At 42.8% G+C, this 19,760-nt stretch overlaps 1 protein-coding gene across 1 annotated transcript in view; it reads right to left on the bottom strand.

The window, feature by feature from the left end:
* Positions 1–19,760, bottom strand: part of LOC137590993 (uncharacterized protein DDB_G0283357-like) — a 29,145-nt gene that overhangs the window by 6,819 nt on the left and 2,566 nt on the right. Inside the window, exons 2-17 of the mRNA XM_068308848.1 lie at positions 10,162–10,524; positions 9,523–9,885; positions 8,858–9,246; positions 8,256–8,647; positions 7,580–7,700; positions 6,941–7,369; positions 6,339–6,730; positions 5,663–5,783; positions 5,050–5,452; positions 4,422–4,773; positions 3,772–4,004; positions 3,107–3,495; positions 2,494–2,896; positions 1,855–2,217; positions 1,216–1,578; positions 577–939 (exon numbers count right to left, since the gene is read on the bottom strand). Of these exons, the coding sequence (XP_068164949.1) occupies positions 577–939; positions 1,216–1,578; positions 1,855–2,217; positions 2,494–2,896; positions 3,107–3,495; positions 3,772–4,004; positions 4,422–4,773; positions 5,050–5,452; positions 5,663–5,783; positions 6,339–6,730; positions 6,941–7,369; positions 7,580–7,700; positions 8,256–8,647; positions 8,858–9,246; positions 9,523–9,885; positions 10,162–10,524 (5,439 nt within the window). The remainder of the gene's footprint in view (positions 1–576; positions 940–1,215; positions 1,579–1,854; positions 2,218–2,493; positions 2,897–3,106; positions 3,496–3,771; positions 4,005–4,421; positions 4,774–5,049; positions 5,453–5,662; positions 5,784–6,338; positions 6,731–6,940; positions 7,370–7,579; positions 7,701–8,255; positions 8,648–8,857; positions 9,247–9,522; positions 9,886–10,161; positions 10,525–19,760) is intronic.

The following is a 19,760-nucleotide window of genomic DNA, read 5'->3' as shown; positions in this document are numbered from 1 at the left end:
CCTGCTGGTTGTTGTCACAGTCGGTGTAATTTCATGAGATGTGACAGTAATAGCGGGATGAGATGTTTCTGCTTTGGTTGTGGTCAACGTAGACGTCATAGTGCGTGTAGTCGTTGACGAAGCTATACCAGTTATGAGCCGTGCAGTGGTGACGGCTGGGGTTGTTTGTTCTGATGATACAACTGTAGTACGTGGGGTTGTTGTTTCCACGGTTGTTGTTTGAGATGTTGATGGAACAGATGCTGTTGTGTGTTCTGTGGTTGTTGTTTCCATTATTGATGGAGCAGGCTTTGTTGTTTCCTCAAGTGTTGTGAGCAAAGTTGAGGTAGTAGCAGTTGTCCTTGTAGGGGGACTAGGTGCTGCTGTTGAACTTGAGCTTTGCGTTGAACCAGGGGAAGCTTTCATTGTTGTCTGCTCTGTAGGATGAGGTGTAGTTGTCTCCTCGCTTATTGTTAGGGTTATTTTGGGATATGTGTTAGTTTCAGCTGGTTGTGATGTTTCTGCTATTGTTGTGGTCAACTTAGGTGTCGTTGTGCGTGCCGGTGTTGACATGACTTGAGTAGTTGCCTCCGTTACCGTGCTGAAACCTGAGGTTAGTGTTGCTGTGGTTCTTGATGTAGGAGCATGTGCTGTTGAGCCCCTGCTGGTTGTTGTCACAGTCGGTGAAATTTCTGGAGATGTGACAGTAATAGCGGGTTGAGATGTTTCTGTTTTGGTTGTGGTCAACGTAGACGTCATTGTGCGTGTAGTCGTTGACGAAGCTATACCAGTTGTGAGCCGTGCAGTGGCGACGGCTGGGGTTGTTTGTTCTGATGATACAACTGTGGTACGTGGGGTTGTTGTTTCCACGGTTGTTGTTTGAGATGTTGATGGAACAGATGCTGTTGTGTGTTCTGTGGTTGTTGTTTCCATTGTTGATGGAGCAGGCTTTGTTGTTTCCTCAAGTGTTGTGAGCAAAGTTGAGGTAGTAGCAGTTGTCCTTGTAGGGGGACTAGGTGCTGCTGTTGAACTTGAGCTTTGCGTTGAACCAGGGGAAGCTTTCATTGTTGTCTGCTCTGTAGGATGAGGTGTAGTTGTCTCCTCGCTTATTGTTAGGGTTATTTTGGGAGATGTGTTAGTTTCAGCTGGTTGTGATGTTTCTGCTATTGTTGTGGTCAACTTAGGTGTCGTTGCGCGTGCCGGTGTTGACATGACTTGAGTAGTTGCCTCCGTTACCGTGCTGAAACCTGAGGTTAGTGTTGCTGTGGTTCTTGATGTAGGAGCATGTGCTGTTGAGCCCCTGCTGGTTGTTGTCACAGTCGGTGAAATTTCTGGAGATGTGACAGTAATAGCGGGTTGAGATGTTTCTGTTTTGGTTGTGGTCAACGTAGACGTCATTGTGCGTGTAGTCGTTGACGAAGCTATACCAGTTGTGAGCCGTGCAGTGGCGACGGCTGGGGTTGTTTGTTCTGATGATACAACTGTGGTACGTGGGGTTGTTGTTTCCACGGTTGTTGTTTGAGATGTTGATGGAACAGATGCTGTTGTGTGTTCTGTGGTTGTTGTTTCCATTGTTGATGGAGCAGGCTTTGTTGTTTCCTCAAGTGTTGTGAGCAAAGTTGAGGTAGTAGCAGTTGTCCTTGTAGGGGGACTAGGTGCTGCTGTTGAACTTGAGCTTTGCGTTGAACCAGGGGAAGCTTTCATTGTTGTCTGCTCTGTAGGATGAGGTGTAGTTGTCTCCTCGCTTATTGTTAGGGTTATTTTGGGAGATGTGTTAGTTTCAGCTGGTTGTGATGTTTCTGCTATTGTTGTGGTCAACTCAGGTGTCGTTGTGCGTGCCGGTGTTGACATGACTTGAGTAGTTGCCTCCGTTACCGTGCTGAAACCTGAGGTTAGTGTTGCTGTGGTTCTTGATGTAGGAGCATGTGCTGTTGAGCCCCTGCTGGTTGTTGTCACAGTCGGTGAAATTTCTGGAGATGTGACAGTAATAGCGGGTTGAGATGTTTCTGCTTTGGTTGTGGTCAACGTAGACGTCATTGTGCGTGTAGTCGTTGACGAAGCTATACCAGTTGTGAGCCGTGCAGTGGCGACGGCTGGGGTTGTTTGTTCTGATGATACAACTGTAGTACGTGGGGTTGTTGTTTCCACGGTTGTACTTTGAGATGTTGATGGAGGAGATGCTGTTGTGTGTTCTGTGGTTGTTGTTTCCATTGTTGATGGAGCAGGCTTTGTTGTTTCCTCAAGTGTTGTGAGCAAAGTTGAGGTAGTAGCAGTTGTCCTTGTAGGGGGACTAGGTGCTGCTGTTGAACTTGAGCTTTGCGTTGAACCAGGGGAAGCTTTCATTGTTGTCTGCTCTGTAGGATGAGGTGTAGTTGTCTCCTCGCTTATTGTTAGGGTTATTTTGGGAGATGTGTTAGTTTCAGCTGGTTGTGATGTTTCTGCTATTGTTGTGGTCAACTTAGGTGTCGTTGTGCGTGCCGGTGTTGACGTGACTTGAGTAGTTGCCACCGTTACCGTGCTGAAACCTGAGGTTAGTGTTGCTCTGGTTCTTGATGTAGGAGCATGTGCTGTTGAGCCCCTGCTGGTTGTTGTCACAGTCGGTGAAATTTCTGGAGATGTGACAGTAATAGCGGGTTGAGATGTTTCTGCTTTGGTTGTGGTCAACGTAGACGTCATTGTGCGTGTAGTCGTTGACGAAGCTATACCAGTTGTGAGCCGTGCAGTGGCGACGGCTGGGGTTGTTTGTTCTGATGATACAACTGTAGTACGTGGGGTTGTTGTTTCCACGGTTGTACTTTGAGATGTTGATGGAGGAGATGCTGTTGTGTGTTCTGTGGTTGTTGTTTCCATTGTTGATGGAGCAGGCTTTGTTGTTTCCCCAAGTGTTGTGAGCAAAGTTGAGGTAGTAGCAGTTGTCCTTGTAGGGGGACTAGGTGCTGCTGTTGAACTTGAGCTTTGCGTTGAACCACGGGAAGTTTTCTTTGTTGTCTGCTCTGTAGGATGAGGTGTAGTTGTCTCCTCGCTTATTGTTAGGGTTATTTTGGGAGATGTGTTAGTTTCAGCTGGTTGTGATGTTTCTGCTATTGTTGTGGTCAACTTAGGTGTCGTTGTGCGTGCCGGTGTTGACATGACTCGAGTAGTTGCCTCCATTACCGTGCTGAAACCTGAGGTTAGTGTTGCTGTGGTTCTTGATGTAGGAGCATGTGCTGTTGAGCCCCTGCTGGTTGTTATCACAGTCGGTGAAATTTCTGGAGATGTGACAGTAATAGCGGGTTGAGATGTTTCTGTTTTGGTTGTGGTCAACGTAGACGTCATTGTGCGTGTAGTCGTTGACGAAGCTATACCAGTTGTGAGCCGTGCAGTGGCGACGGTTGGGGTTGTTTGTTCTGATGATACAACTGTGGTACGTGGGGTTGTTGTTTCCACGGTTGTTGTTTGAGATGTTGATGGAACAGATCCTGTTGTGTGTTCTGTGGTTGTTGTTTCCATTGTTGATGGAGCAGGCTTTGTTGTTTCCTCAAGTGTTGTGAGCAAAGTTGAGGTAGTAGCAGTTGTCCTTGTAGGGGGACTAGGTGCTGCTGTTGAACTTGAGCTTTGCGTTGAACCAGGGGAAGCTTTCATTGTTGTCTGCTCTGTAGGATGAGTTGTAGTTGTCTCCTCGCTTATTGTTAGGGTTATTTTGGGAGATGTGTTAGTTTCAGCTGGTTGTGATGTTTCTGCTATTGTTGTGGTCAACTTAGGTGTCGTTGTGCGTGCCGGTGTTGACATGACTTGAGTAGTTGCCTCCGTTACCGTGCTGAAACCTGAGGTTAGTGTTGCTGTGGTTCTTGATGTAGGAGCATGTGCTGTTGAGCCCCTGCTGGTTGTTGTCACAGTCGGTGAAATTTCTGGAGATGTGACAGTAATAGCGGGTTGAGATGTTTCTGCTTTGGTTGTGGTCAACGTAGACGTCATTGTGCGTGTAGTCGTTGACGAAGCTATACCAGTTGTGAGCCGTGCAGTGGCGACGGCTGGGGTTGTTTGTTCTGATGATACAACTGTAGTACGTGGGGTTATTGTCTCCACGGTTGTTGTTTGAGATGTTGATGGAACAGATGCTGTTGTGTGTTCTGTGGTTGTTGTTTCCATTATTGATGGAGCAGGCTTTGTTGTTTCCCCAAGTGTTGTGAGCAAAGTTGAGGTAGTAGCAGTTGTCCTTGTAGGGGGACTAGGTGCTGCTGTTGAACTTGAGCTTTGCGTTGAACCACGGGAAGTTTTCATTGTTGTCTGCTCTGTAGGATGAGGTGTAGTTGTCTCCTCGCTTATTGTTAGGGTTATTTTGGGAGATGTGTTAGTTTCAGCTGGTTGTGATGTTTCTGCTATTGTTGTGGTCAACTTAGGTGTCGTTGTGCGTGCCGGTGTTGACATGACTCGAGTAGTTGCCTCCGTTACCGTGCTGAAACCTGAGGTTAGTGTTGCTGTGGTTCTTGATGTAGGAGCATGTGCTGTTGAGCCCCTGCTGGTTGTTGTCACAGTCGGTGAAATTTCTGGAGATGTGACAGTAATAGCGGGTTGAGATGTTTCTGCTTTGGTTGTGGTCAACGTAGACGTCATTGTGCGTGTAGTCGTTGACGAAGCTATACCAGTTGTGAGCCGTGCAGTGGCGACGGCTGGGGTTGTTTGTTCTGATGATACAACTGTAGTACGTGGGGTTGTTGTTTCCACGGTTGTACTTTGAAATGTTGATGGAGGAGATGCTGTTGTGTGTTCTGTGGTTGTTGTTTCCATTGTTGATGGAGCAGGCTTTGTTGTTTCCTCAAGTGTTGTGAGCAAAGTTGAGGTAGTAGCAGTTGTCCTTGTAGGGGGACTAGGTGCTGCTGTTGAACTTGAGCTTTGCGTTGAACCAGGGGAAGCTTTCATTGTTGTCTGCTCTGTAGGATGAGTTGTAGTTGTCTCCTCGCTTATTGTTAGGGTTATTTTGGGAGATGTGTTAGTTTCAGCTGGTTGTGATGTTTCTGCTATTGTTGTGGTCAACTTAGGTGTCGTTGTGCGTGCCGGTGTTGACGTGACTTGAGTAGTTGCCACCGTTACCGTGCTGAAACCTGAGGTTGGTGTTGCTGTGGTTCTTGATGTAGGAGCATGTGCTGTTGAGCCCCTGCTGGTTGTTGTCACAGTCGGTGAAATTTCTGGAGATGTGACAGTAATAGCGGGTTGAGATGTTTCTGCTTTGGTTGTGGTCAACGTAGACGTCATTGTGCGTGTAGTCGTTGACGAAGCTATACCAGTTGTGAGCCGTGCAGTGGCGACGGCTGGGGTTGTTTGTTCTGATGATACAACTGTAGTACGTGGGGTTGTTGTTTCCACGGTTGTACTTTGAGATGTTGATGGAGGAGATGCTGTTGTGTGTTCTGTGGTTGTTGCTTCCATTGTTGATGGAGCAGGCTTTGTTGTTTCCCCAAGTGTTGTGAGCAAAGTTGAGGTAGTAGCAGTTGTCCTTGTAGGGGGACTAGGTGCTGCTGTTGAACTTGAGCTTTGCGTTGAACCACGGGAAGTTTTCATTGTTGTCTGCTCTGTAGGATGAGGTGTAGTTGTCTCCTCGCTTATTGTTAGGGTTATTTTGGGAGATGTGTTAGTTTCAGCTGGTTGTGATGTTTCTGCTATTGTTGTGGTCAACTTAGGTGTCGTTGTGCGTGCCGGTGTTGACATGACTTGAGTAGTTGCCTCCGTTACCGTGCTGAAACCTGAGGTTAGTGTTGCTGTGGTTCTTGATGTAGGAGCATGTGCTGTTGAGCCCCTGCTGGTTGTTGTCACAGTCGGTGAAATTTCTGGAGATGTGACAGTAATAGCGGGTTGAGATGTTTCTGCTTTGGTTGTGGTCAACGTAGACGTCATTGTGCGTGTAGTCGTTGACGAAGCTATACCAGTTGTGAGCCGTGCAGTGGCGACGGCTGGGGTTGTTTGTTCTGATGATACAACTGTAGTACGTGGGGTTATTGTTTCCACGGTTGTTGTTTGAGATGTTGATGGAACAGATGCTGTTGTGTGTTCTGTGGTTGTTGTTTCCATTATTGATGGAGCAGGCTTTGTTGTTTCCCCAAGTGTTGTGAGCAAAGTTGAGGTAGTAGCAGTTGTCCTTGTAGGGGGACTAGGTGCTGCTGTTGAACTTGAGCTTTGCGTTGAACCAGGGGAAGCTTTCATTGTTGTCTGCTCTGTAGGATGAGGTGTAGTTGTCTCCTCGCTTATTGTTAGGGTTATTTTGGGAGATGTGTTAGTTTCAGCTGGTTGTGATGTTTCTGCTATTGTTGTGGTCAACTTAAGTGTCGTTGTGCGTGCTGGTGTTGACGTGACTTGAGTAGTTGCCACCTTTACCGTGCTGAAACCTGAGGTTGGTGTTGCTCTGGTTCTTGATGTAGGAGCATGTACTGTTGAGCCCCTGCTGGTTGTTGTCACAGTCGGTGAAATTTCTGGAGATGTGACAGTAATAGCGGGTTGAGATGTTTCTGCTTTGGTTGTGGTCAACGTAGACGTCATTGTGCGTGTAGTCGTTGACGAAGCTATACCAGTTGTGAGCCGTGCGGTGGCGACGGCTGGGGTTGTTTGTTCTGATGATACAACTGTAGTACGTGGGGTTGTTGTTTCCATGGTTGTACTTTGAGATGTTGATGGAGGAGATGCTGTTGTGCTTTCTGTGGTTGTTCTTTCCATTATTGATGGAGCAGGCTTTGTTGTTTCCCCAAGTGTTGTGAGCAAAGTTGAGGTAGTAGCAGTTGTCCTTGTAGGGGGACTAGGTGCTGCTGTTGAACTTGAGCTTTGCGTTGAACCACGGGAAGTTTTCTTTGTTGTCTGCTCTGTAGGATGAGGTGTAGTTGTCTCCTCGCTTATTGTTAGGGTTATTTTGGGAGATGTGTTAGTTTCAGCTGGTTGTGATGTTTCTGCTATTGTTGTGGTCAATTTAGGTGTCGTTGTGCGTGCCGGTGTTGACATGACTCGAGTAGTTGCCTCCATTACCGTGCTGAAACCTGAGGTTAGTGTTGCTGTGGTTCTTGATGTAGGAGCATGTGCTGTTGAGCCCCTGCTGGTTGTTGTCACAGTCGGTGAAATTTCTGGAGATGTGACAGTAATAGCGGGTTGAGATGTTTCTGTTTTGGTTGTGGTCAACGTAGACGTCATTGTGCGTGTAGTCGTTGACGAAGCTATACCAGTTGTGAGCCGTGCAGTGGCGACGGCTGGGGTTGTTTGTTCTGATGATACAACTGTAGTACGTGGGGTTGTTGTTTCCACGGTTGTACTTTGAGATGTTGATGGAGGAGATGCTGTTGTGTGTTCTGTGGTTGTTGCTTCCATTGTTGATGGAGCAGGCTTTGTTGTTTCCCCAAGTGTTGTGAGCAAAGTTGAGGTAGTAGCAGTTGTCCTTGTAGGGGGACTAGGTGCTGCTGTTGAACTTGAGCTTTGCGTTGAACCACGGGAAGTTTTCATTGTTGTCTGCTCTGTAGGATGAGGTGTAGTTGTCTCCTCGCTTATTGTTAGGGTTATTTTGGGAGATGTGTTAGTTTCAGCTGGTTGTGATGTTTCTGCTATTGTTGTGGTCAACTTAGGTGTCGTTGTGCGTGCCGGTGTTGACATGACTTGAGTAGTTGCCTCCGTTACCGTGCTGAAACCTGAGGTTAGTGTTGCTGTGGTTCTTGATGTAGGAGCATGTGCTGTTGAGCCCCTGCTGGTTGTTGTCACAGTCGGTGAAATTTCTGGAGATGTGACAGTAATAGCGGGTTGAGATGTTTCTGCTTTGGTTGTGGTCAACGTAGACGTCATTGTGCGTGTAGTCGTTGACGAAGCTATACCAGTTGTGAGCCGTGCAGTGGCGACGGCTGGGGTTGTTTGTTCTGATGATACAACTGTAGTACGTGGGGTTATTGTTTCCACGGTTGTTGTTTGAGATGTTGATGGAACAGATGCTGTTGTGTGTTCTGTGGTTGTTGTTTCCATTATTGATGGAGCAGGCTTTGTTGTTTCCCCAAGTGTTGTGAGCAAAGTTGAGGTAGTAGCAGTTGTCCTTGTAGGGGGACTAGGTGCTGCTGTTGAACTTGAGCTTTGCGTTGAACCAGGGGAAGCTTTCATTGTTGTCTGCTCTGTAGGATGAGGTGTAGTTGTCTCCTCGCTTATTGTTAGGGTTATTTTGGGAGATGTGTTAGTTTCAGCTGGTTGTGATGTTTCTGCTATTGTTGTGGTCAACTTAAGTGTCGTTGTGCGTGCTGGTGTTGACGTGACTTGAGTAGTTGCCACCTTTACCGTGCTGAAACCTGAGGTTGGTGTTGCTCTGGTTCTTGATGTAGGAGCATGTACTGTTGAGCCCCTGCTGGTTGTTGTCACAGTCGGTGAAATTTCTGGAGATGTGACAGTAATAGCGGGTTGAGATGTTTCTGCTTTGGTTGTGGTCAACGTAGACGTCATTGTGCGTGTAGTCGTTGACGAAGCTATACCAGTTGTGAGCCGTGCGGTGGCGACGGCTGGGGTTGTTTGTTCTGATGATACAACTGTAGTACGTGGGGTTGTTGTTTCCATGGTTGTACTTTGAGATGTTGATGGAGGAGATGCTGTTGTGTGTTCTGTGGTTGTTGTTTCCATTGTTGATGGAGCAGGCTTTGTTGTTTCCCCAAGTGTTGTGAGCAAAGTTGAGGTAGTAGCAGTTGTCCTTGTAGGGGGACTAGGTGCTGCTGTTGAACTTGAGCTTTGCGTTGAACCACGGGAAGTTTTCTTTGTTGTCTGCTCTGTAGGATGAGGTGTAGTTGTCTCCTCGCTTATTGTTAGGGTTATTTTGGGAGATGTGTTAGTTTCAGCTGGTTGTGATGTTTCTGCTATTGTTGTGGTCAATTTAGGTGTCGTTGTGCGTGCCGGTGTTGACATGACTCGAGTAGTTGCCTCCATTACCGTGCTGAAACCTGAGGTTAGTGTTGCTGTGGTTCTTGATGTAGGAGCATGTGCTGTTGAGCCCCTGCTGGTTGTTGTCACAGTCGGTGAAATTTCTGGAGATGTGACAGTAATAGCGGGTTGAGATGTTTCTGTTTTGGTTGTGGTCAACGTAGACGTCATTGTGCGTGTAGTCGTTGACGAAGCTATACCAGTTGTGAGCCGTGCAGTGGCGACGGTTGGGGTTGTTTGTTCTGATGATACAACTGTGGTACGTGGGGTTGTTGTTTCCACGGTTGTTGTTTGAGATGTTGATGGAACAGATGCTGTTGTGTGTTCTGTGGTTGTTGTTTCCATTGTTGATGGAGCAGGCTTTGTTGTTTCCTCAAGTGTTGTGAGCAAAGTTGAGGTAGTAGCAGTTGTCCTTGTAGGGGGACTAGGTGCTGCTGTTGAACTTGAGCTTTGCGTTGAACCAGGGGAAGCTTTCATTGTTGTCTGCTCTGTAGGATGAGGTGTAGTTGTCTCCTCGCTTATTGTTAGGGTTATTTTGGGAGATGTGTTAGTTTCAGCTGGTTGTGATGTTTCTGCTATTGTTGTGGTCAACTTAGGTGTCGTTGTGCGTGCCGGTGTTGACATGACTTGAGTAGTTGCCTCCGTTACCGTGCTGAAACCTGAGGTTAGTGTTGCTGTGGTTCTTGATGTAGGAGCATGTGCTGTTGAGCCCCTGCTGGTTGTTGTCACAGTCGGTGAAATTTCTGGAGATGTGACAGTAATAGCGGGTTGAGATGTTTCTGTTTTGGTTGTGGTCAACGTAGACGTCATTGTGCGTGTAGTCGTTGACGAAGCTATACCAGTTGTGAGCCGTGCAGTGGCGACGGCTGGGGTTGTTTGTTCTGATGATACAACTGTGGTACGTGGGGTTGTTGTTTCCACGGTTGTTGTTTGAGATGTTGATGGAGGAGATGCTGTTGTGTGTTCTGTGGTTGTTGTTTCCATTGTTGATGGAGCAGGCTTTGTTGTTTCCTCAAGTGTTGTGAGCAAAGTTGAGGTAGTAGCAGTTGTCCTTGTAGGGGGACTAGGTGCTGCTGTTGAACTTGAGCTTTGCGTTGAACCAGGGGAAGCTTTCATTGTTGTCTGCTCTGTAGGATGAGGTGTAGTTGTCTCCTCGCTTATTGTTAGGGTTATTTTGGGAGATGTGTTAGTTTCAGCTGGTTGTGATGTTTCTGCTATATTTGTGGTCAACTTAGGTGTCGTTGTGCGTGCCGGTGTTGACATGACTTGAGTAGTTGCCTCCGTTACCGTGCTGAAACCTGAGGTTAGTGTTGCTGTGGTTCTTGATGTAGGAGCATGTGCTGTTGAGCCCCTGCTGGTTGTTGTGACAGTCTGTGAAATTTCTGGAGATGTGACAGTAATAGCGGGTTGAGATGTTTCTGCTTTGGTTGTGGTCAACGTAGACGTCATTGTGCGTGTAGTCGTTGACGAAGCTATACCAGTTGTGAGCCGTGCAGTGGCGACGGCTGGGGTTGTTTGTTCTGATGATACAACTGTAGTACGTGGGGTTGTTGTTTCCACGGTTGTTGTTTGAGATGTTGATGGAGGAGATGCTGTTATGTGTTCTGCGGTTGTTGTTTCCATTGTTGATGGAGCAGGCTTTGTTGTTTCCTCAAGTGTTGTGAGCAAAGTTGAGGTAGTAGCAGTTGTCCTTGTTGGGGGACTAGGTGCTGCTGTTGAACTTGAGCTTTGCGTTGAACCAGGGGAAGCTTTCATTGTTGTCTGCTCTGTAGGATGAGGTGTAGTTGTCTCCTCGCTTATTGTTAGGGTTATTTTGGGAGATGTGTTAGTTTCAGCTGGTTGTGATGTTTCTGCTATATTTGTGGTCAACTTAGGTGTCGTTGTGCGTGCTGGTGTTGACGTGACTTGAGTAGTTGCCACCGTTACCGTGCTGAAACCTGAGGTTGGTGTTGCTGTGGTTCTTGATGTAGGAGCATGTGCTGTTGAGCCCCTGCTGGTTGTTGTCACAGTCGGTGTAATTTCATGAGATGTGACAGTAATAGCGGGTTGAGATGTTTCTGCTTTGGTTGTGGTCAACGTAGGTGACGTGCGTGCTGTTGATATTGGAACCTGGCTGTTTTTTCGCGCTGTGGTCGTCACACTTGCGAATGAAGTCAGTGATTCGACTGCCACTGTATTAGGTTCTTTTTCAAGAGTTGTTGTTTCTGATGCTGATGGAACAGGCGTAGTTTTTTCTTCTTCTGTTGTTATCAGATTCGTTGTTACTGTCGTGTCCATTGCTTTTGTTGTCGTTGTCATGTCAGTTATGCTTTTCATTGACTCAGTCGTGGTCTTTCCTGATGTTTGTGTTGTAGGACCAGGTGTTTTCTGCCAGTCTTCCATTTGTGTGTGAGGAAATGTGTCTGACATTGATATTTCCATCACATCTGTAGTTATTACTTCTTTTGAGATATTTGTCGTCACAGTTGTCACATTTGCTGTTAGTTCATCTGTCCCTGTTGTTGACAATAAATTTGATTCTTCTATAGTTGGTTCCCTTTTAGCATTGGTGGTTTCCAGCTCAATTGCAGTAATTCTCTTCAAATCTGGAAAAACTACTGTTAATCACCGAAACAAATACAAGAAAGGTTAATTTTGAAATGCGTTTTGTTTTCGAATAATATTATGCAATTCCATATAATGCAATCATGAGATGTTAGGTATGTATATATATATATATATATATAACACAGTTTCATAATCTCCTCATGTGGTGTTTTCTGGTTTTTGTAAACCAACCATAGTTCATTTGTAATGACAAACAGCCTACAAGTACCTGTGTGTCATTCTCTACATTTTCTTGTGTATTACTGTATATGAACACTCTGTGGAGGCAATTGTTGTTACTCTTTCAGCTTACCTATTAGAATTAATAAAATTGCCGATATCCATTTAATTCCCATGATGATTTCTCGTGAATCTATAAATCAAAGATACAGAGACTTAGCAAAAGAAGCATCCTGTGAAAAATTTTGATCCAAATTGTTCTTTTGCTCACGGTGATAACGTGTCCTGTGGTTTGCACAAGAGCGTAAAATTGACATTAGAGTTTCACAAAATATGACAGCATCAACAAAGCACAATAAAAACAAGAGAAAGCACTCATTTTGCATCCATACATCTCATCTAAATGAATTTGATCTTAAACATTCTTATTTATTTCAACATTTTTAATCACTAAGAATAAAAATAAATATAATTATTACATTTACCACGGTTCATTCTCCCCCACATTTGTTTCTCACTGGAGATGGCAGATAGAATCAGCCTCCAAACTGGCACTTCAATGGGCAAAAATAGCCACAGACCATTAAAAAAAAAAATCTGAAAATTTCATTAAATTTAATTTCATTCAATGTAAATTTCCCCTGTTCAATGTGCTTGAGATGTTTGTTTTTAAGAACAAACAAAGAATTAAACTGTTTTCTATGTTGAGCCCAGTTCACATCAGTATTTTAAACACCCAGTTTATTTGACGGTACACGTGAGGTCCGTCATATAATGGAGTTAAGTATCATGATGTGACTCACAGGTCATACTATTTACAGAAATGTTGTTACAGTGTGAGCAAACACATTTTACAAAATGCAGAATTCATCAATGTCATTTTCCTCCAATGCATTTTACCTTCTTTTGTCCTGTGAAACAAGGGTACCGTGCATTCTACCGAAGACAATACTTCACCCCCGTGACAAGTTTGACAAACAGAGTTTTAGTAAAGAGGTAATGGAGCAGAGACAAATAAAAGAAAAGGGACAAGGTGCAGTGATTATATAATTACATATTTGGATATATCGAATGAAATTGATAGCGAACGTATGGTTCAATCCATTTGTCAGCTTTGATCCAAGGTTAATCTTTCATTAAAGGATTTGATGTTTGGGTTATTTGATTTTCTTCATAATATTGAAATTTTTTTGAGAAATATAACAATAGAAGATTTGTCATGACCTCCAATGACACTCTAAAGTTTTCAAGCAGACATTCTTATTATATGTATATAGATATGCATAATTCAATTTTAACTTATCAAAGTATCAGTGTTAATGTCAATGCCGTTATTGACATCATCACGTATCGTACATGGAAATTTGTAATACACTATCGTTGACTTGGACTTGTAACCTGTAAGAACATCATCCGACCTATCCCAAAGATAATTTTACATATTCTAGTGTCAAATTCCTGCAATATCACACTTTCCTCTTTATTACTTGTGATAATTTAACTAAAGAGCGAAAAGTGATGAAGTTCCACCAGTCAAAATAGTGTATATAATACAGAATATTGTGATTTTTTTCCTACATATTGAAAGCAGTTGTTACGTCAGATTTTTTGATACAGAAATTCCTGAATCCCCACTTGGATCAATAGAGTTTTTCTGATTTTGAAAATGCATTTGCTAATATTTGTAACAGAAAATTCCAATTAAAGTCACACGTTTTTTTTTAACAGGTGAAGTTTCACTAGTTTTAAAACATTAAACACACAGACCCACGTTGGAAAAAACACTGTACAAATGTTGAAAACTGACATTAATGGATTTAAACTTGTACTCACCCTAAATGAAAAGATTGAGGATGAAAAGGAAACGATCCCTTTTCCTGTTTGAGATGCTTCGCGAAAAATATGAGTGTCTGTATTTCATCTGTGACTTTCTAAAGCGTTCACAACATGTGACGGTCTGCATGTGTTGGGTCCTTATATGTTGGAATAGAGTAAATACAAATGACGTGAAGCATTTATCACAAATATATTGACACCATAGAAAAGAACAAGCCAAACAGGAAGAATAGATAATGCTGTCATTGGCTGAATATTGGAGCACACTCCCTTCTTTTGTGCTATGAAATAAGGTGCTGCTGCATTCCACTAATGTCATTGTTGAAAGAACCACCAGTGTGACCGGCTTCCGATAACACATTAATATTGAGTCTTAGTGAAGTGGTGATGGAGCGGGGTGATGTTGCACAATTTCTATGACAATGTATTTGGATAACATGACAAAATGTGTTGTTTTCACTTAGCATCTTTATGTAATAACCATATTTTGTAAAAGTGCCCTGCACCTTGTAACACATGTCACAAATGTATCCCTATCTTTAAATTATTGATCATATTTTGTAGTATGTTATCCATTATAAAAAAGTATAAAAGTCCAATTATTATGAATATACTAAAGCCATTTGTGTTTGTGACTGATTGTCTTACAAGTCACAAATTAATTTATATAAAAAAAGGACGAATAAGAATATTAGTTATAGCAACTAATTATTTAACATAAACAGTGTATTTATGTTCTTATTTAATTATTATTTATGTTCCTTGATTGAGTTCTGTGGGTTTAATAACCTGACAAATTAAAAATATTTATGTTAAAGCAGAGCAGCAATCAAACATACTTTTCCTGTCCTACTGTAATGTTTGTAACTTGAATTAATAATAAATTCAGAGTTATTTAATATTAAGGAGTAGTTACATTTATTTTACTTTACATTTAGTTACGTTTATATGTTACATCCGGCGCTTTGAGGACAGCCATGATGCTGATGTGGCCCTCTGTGAAAATGAGTTTGACACACCTGCTTTAAGACATCAAACCTGACATTTCACCCGTTACTGATCTGTAACAAACAAGAAATGTCACCACAGGTAACGGTGAGGTGTTCATTTCTCTCTTCTCCGTACTGAACTGAAGGGGAGAGCTCCGCCTTGTGGCGAACGCAGGAATTCATTCTCAATAAATAAATAAATGAACTCAACCGACGGGGTTCTTACAAAAACCATATAAAGCTGCAGCAATTTAATCACATAATGTGATCACGCATTCATGGGTGTCACAGACTCACCTCCAAATCCACCAGCAGTGTTTAACCGCTGGAAGACATATCAGTGTCCTTCCACCGTCCAACTACTCCCCCAAGTTGAGGTCAACAGGAGACAACAAAAGACAAAACAAACAAAAGAAAAGGTATTTCTAAAAAAAAAAAAAGCTTAGTACATGTTTTATGCAAACAAATCAAAGCTACCTAAAAATAGTGGCCTGATGTAGATTTTTATGTATTAAATCAAAAGTGTGAAAAAAGTAATTGCTGTTACCCGTATATGTATTAAAAAAGAGAATTCTTTCATTTCAGATAACATGTTAGTCAAAATACCATTTGGTTTTATTCAGCATTCAAAAAATAACTAAGGTGCTTAACAATTCAGTGGAAAATATTTTACCAAAATCCGAGAGTAAGGAACAACATAAAATGTCATTTTGGTTTTTTGTCGTGGCATTAGAATGGATGAGTTTAAGAATGTGTACACACACCATTTAATAACATTATAAAAAGAAATATTACACAAAAATATCTAAAGAAATCACATTTTTCTAAAGAAGACCTCAATATCAAATATGAAAAAATACATAAATAAATAAAATAATATATACTGTATATATATATACACACACACATATATACATATATACATATATGGATAAGAATATATCAGTTCAATGATAATATTTCTGGATTTCACTTGATTCTTTAACTGCACCCGTCTGGGTTCTTTTTTTCCTCATGCTAGCGATCATCTGTCATCTCTGATGACAAATTGCTGTGTCTTGTTACAATTACTGACCTGCTGGGGGCGCTACTGCATAGCTAGACAAATGTCTGCTACTGCTTTACTTTAACAGTGTTACTTTATAACACATAAATCTTTCTGTGTAATATATTTGCACAAACCAGAATGATGTTTTGATTTATTGTCCATTCAAGTGTTCATAGATCAACTTCAACATCAATCAATGTTTGCAATTTGTCAAAAAAAAAAACAACAACAACAGAAGAGGAGGTGTTTTTTTTCAATCTTGAAAAAATATGCACTAATTTTTTTTTAGGTTAATGGTAGGACCTACAAGCCTAAATTCCAACTAGTTGAACATTTATAGTTAATATAAACTTAAAAAATAAAAATTAAAAATTAAATTAAAAATAAAAACAACATGAAACATTTCCTTTTGTGACTCAACACATCTCAGACTAAGTGAGCTGTTTGCTCTGATGTCAGACGTCATGGGGCTTTTTCGTTGTTCCTGTTGTCACGTCATCTGCAGCATTTCGTCTTTCTTTCCTCCACATGTCTGTGAACCTCTGAGCAGGAACGAACAAACAAAACAAACGAATGAATGGAGGAACAAACTGAGCCAATAACAACAAAGAAAAGAAGACTGTTCAGTAAGGACACATTCATTCTGTTGCGCTCATCAGTAAAGATGTGATTAAGCAGAGACGTCAAAACCAGAGGGGGGATGATCCCCCCCAACTCATTTACTTACATAATACTGGTGCATCTTTATTTTAAGTAAAGAGCACCCTTGTTTTGTTAAAAGTGTAAAGGTATTTTGTTTGATGTATGTCACTGCAGCTTAGAATCTAAATTTAGCATTGGCGTGACGTAAATGCATTCTTTTCAAGGCAGTGATGAACACTGTCAGATGAAGACATGTTCACAGCCCTCCGTCCCCGGAATGTTAAGATCACAATGCCATGTCTGACATTCCTCAGGTGAGAAATGAAAATTGCACCTGGATTTTTGCCACCATCATCAGATAATGATGTTGAATGATGAGTGCGTGTGGGTGGACAGAAAGGCAGACAGATAATTACAAGGAAATAGTAAGTCAGAGTCAAACTGCCTTTAACCAACCTGGTACATACCTGCTGTAAAACACTCAATCCATTTAACAATAGCGCAGTGGGTAGCGCTGTCTTTATGTGACTCTGCAGTGCACTGGCGTCACGCCCGGAGTGTCCCCTGCTTCATGCACTAAGCGAGCTGGGGAAGGCTGCAGAAAGATTGTGAACGATTCATTGCCACATACAGCACGCATATAGACTGAATTCCGTTGTAGTGGGGTTCCGTTTTTCTTAAACCAATTCAAACCATGCATGGGTTGAGGAGAAATCCAATAATAGCTCATACATTGAATGTTGACAGACGTTCATACCCTTATCCACTTCCAGATATTAGCCTTTTACCCTAGAGTATAACCATGTTTACGTTCTTCCTAGGAACACAAGGTTTGTTAACATCATGGATAGTCAAACTAGGGGTCCGTTTCACAAAGCCGGTTTAGTGGAAAACCTGGGTAAGTTAACCCTGAAATCAGGGAAAACCAGGGCTTGCGGTGTCACAAAGGGAGGTAACTTAACCCAGAGTCAGAGGAGTAAACCTAGCCTGTGTCACAACGTAAACCTCTTGGTTTGTTACCACAGTAACAGACTCTGAAGCTAGCCTGGTCTGGAGGAGGGGCCGTGTCACAAAGCAGGTGCAGTGGTAACCCAGAGTAAGTTAACCCTGAAATCACGGTTCTCGGTTTCACAAAGGGGGGTAACTTAACCCAGAGTTAGAGCAGTAACCCTGGCTTGTTTCACGTAGCGAGGTAAAGTGAACCTCTTGGTTTGTTACCGCAGTAACAGACTCTCTGAACATAACCTGGTCGGGAGCAGGTTTCATTCCACAAACCCAAGGTTTCTTTTGACTCCGCCCCCTTTCACCGCCGCTCGCGCGGCTTCATTTCCTGGTTCTGTGAGACGGAGAGTCTGACCGAAGTAAGGGTTAATAAATAACTCCGTATTTCAGAGGTGTTTTAGAGGTGAACATGTCATGTCCGTTTGACGTGGAGCCCCTTGATGGAGTTTCAGCATTCATTCACAGAGAATTAAATATGTTTGTACCGCGTTCAGATGTCCACGGTAATTCTCCTATATAATGTGGGAGATGCTCAGTGCGCCTCGCCTTTAAACTTTGACCCCAGTGTTTCTATTTCCCTGGAGAGAAACCCGTCAGGATCATCAAGGAGGAGTTCCACAGGACTGCAGGTGAACGATGTAGAAATCTGATTAATGTGAAAGTCTGTTCTCTTAATGATATTGTGCTGCCATCCCAGACATTAATTTCTTTGGGATGTCCCAATGTAATCCGCTGCCATAGATGGTACCCACATTCCCATCAAGGCTCCCTCACATAATGAAGGTGATGATGTGAAGAGGATGTCCATTCACAGCAAATATATGCAGGTACAAGTACATTGACTACTGTTTCTACACGTTAAAGACTGCATCATAAACAAAACTAACATCTGTCCAGATCACATGTGATGCTGCAAACTACATTTTCTACCTTTATTTAAATAGCGCCTAATCACTTCAGCAGACATTTCAAGGAGCTTTAACAGACACCCAACAGAACCCTCCAGAACAAGCATAGCATACTGATGTGGAGACGGGGCGGTCCTGATCGGTTCCTGACTCACAGGTGTATGATGAGTCTCACCTGAGCAACAGACTAATGCAGTAACTAAAGATCAGCACAATAATCCACTTGTCTCCATCGTTTAATCCACTCTAATGAATCTACTTTCCATCACAGGAGTCTGATGGTTGTTTTCTGGGGGACAGGGGTTACCCATGCCAACCGAGGCTGCTGACCCCTTACTAACCCAGGTCCCCAACAGAACTTCACATGGGTTCACCGCAGGACGAGAGCCCGGGTGGAGATGACCATAGTTCTGCTGAAAGGCCGTTTCCAGTGTCCATGACACCTCAGGATGATTCCTGAGAGGACCTGTGATGCAGTTCTGTTCTTCATAGTAGTATTGCCGCTATCAGAGGAGAACAGCACCCTACCCCACAAACTAAACACCCCGATGATGACCCCGTCCACCTGCCAGCTATCCAGGGTGACAGAGCAGTGACTCCATCTGCCAGAATCATTTCAGAGTCTGTGTAACTCACCATCACCACAGCGGGCAATAAAAACATACCATATACATTTCATTTGGTCATCTTAATTATTTATAAATACAAAGTTATTTCTTAGATCATTTTAGTGGTGAACATTCTGATATTCAACATGATTCACTTGTGAACAACACCCACCTCTAACGTTGTATTTGTATGTTCAAATCTGCCCTCCTAATCTGGAGGTCCAAAGAAACCATTTTTTATCTGTTGTCTGTATTTCATAGAATGTGAATTGGATAAACTTCTGTAACAAATAGCTGGAAATACATGAGGAGGACATCAGAACATACAGTTGCACATGAATGCCACAGAAAGAACCACTGGTGTTCACTGAGCCTCTATCTGTACGTTGGATGTGAAGGACTGTCCAGCTTGTTCTGTTAGAAACGGATGAGAACGTGTTGATCCTTCAGTGGAGGCTAAATGTCACTCTGTATCGCACCAGAATGTTAACCAATAGGAACAATCGGTAACAGAAAATATTTGACCACCTCTCTTTACTTCAATTTCCTGTTAATTTCTTTTTCTTTTTATCAATTATGTATTATTTGACTAAAAGACACAGAGAATTAAACATGGAATGCCTAAAGATGAGAGCACATTTATGTGTGTGACAGGAGCATTCTGTTGGCGATAAAACAACTGAAAAGCCTAAAGTCCACTTATTATTTACTGTACAATGTCATTATGTTATAATGAGGAAGAGGAGGATCCCTAACGAGATGATGCAGAAGTCTGACCTGTTTGAACGATGTATTTAAACTTCGTTCTCAGCTGTTGACATGTGCGCTTCTCCCCCGCTGGATTGCATCTGATAAAATAATAAACTATTATTCAAGCCGTTTACCTCCGTAATTGCGTAATTGTACCGTGAGTCCAACGGACTACGTTTAGACGTACGTTTAGAAACCAGGGCTTTCATTTTCACAAAGGGAGGTAAGTTAACCCAGAGTTAGAGCAGTAACCCTGACCTGTTTCATGACGTGAACTGAACCTCTGGGTTTGTTACCATAGTAACAGACTCTCTGAACTTAACCTGGTCGGGAGCAG

This window comes from Antennarius striatus, chromosome 23, assembly GCF_040054535.1.
Source record: "Antennarius striatus isolate MH-2024 chromosome 23, ASM4005453v1, whole genome shotgun sequence".
Lineage (NCBI taxonomy): Eukaryota > Metazoa > Chordata > Actinopteri > Lophiiformes > Antennariidae > Antennarius > Antennarius striatus.
Note: the sequence above shows the minus strand (reverse complement) of the source record. Positions and strands in the feature narration are given on the sequence as shown.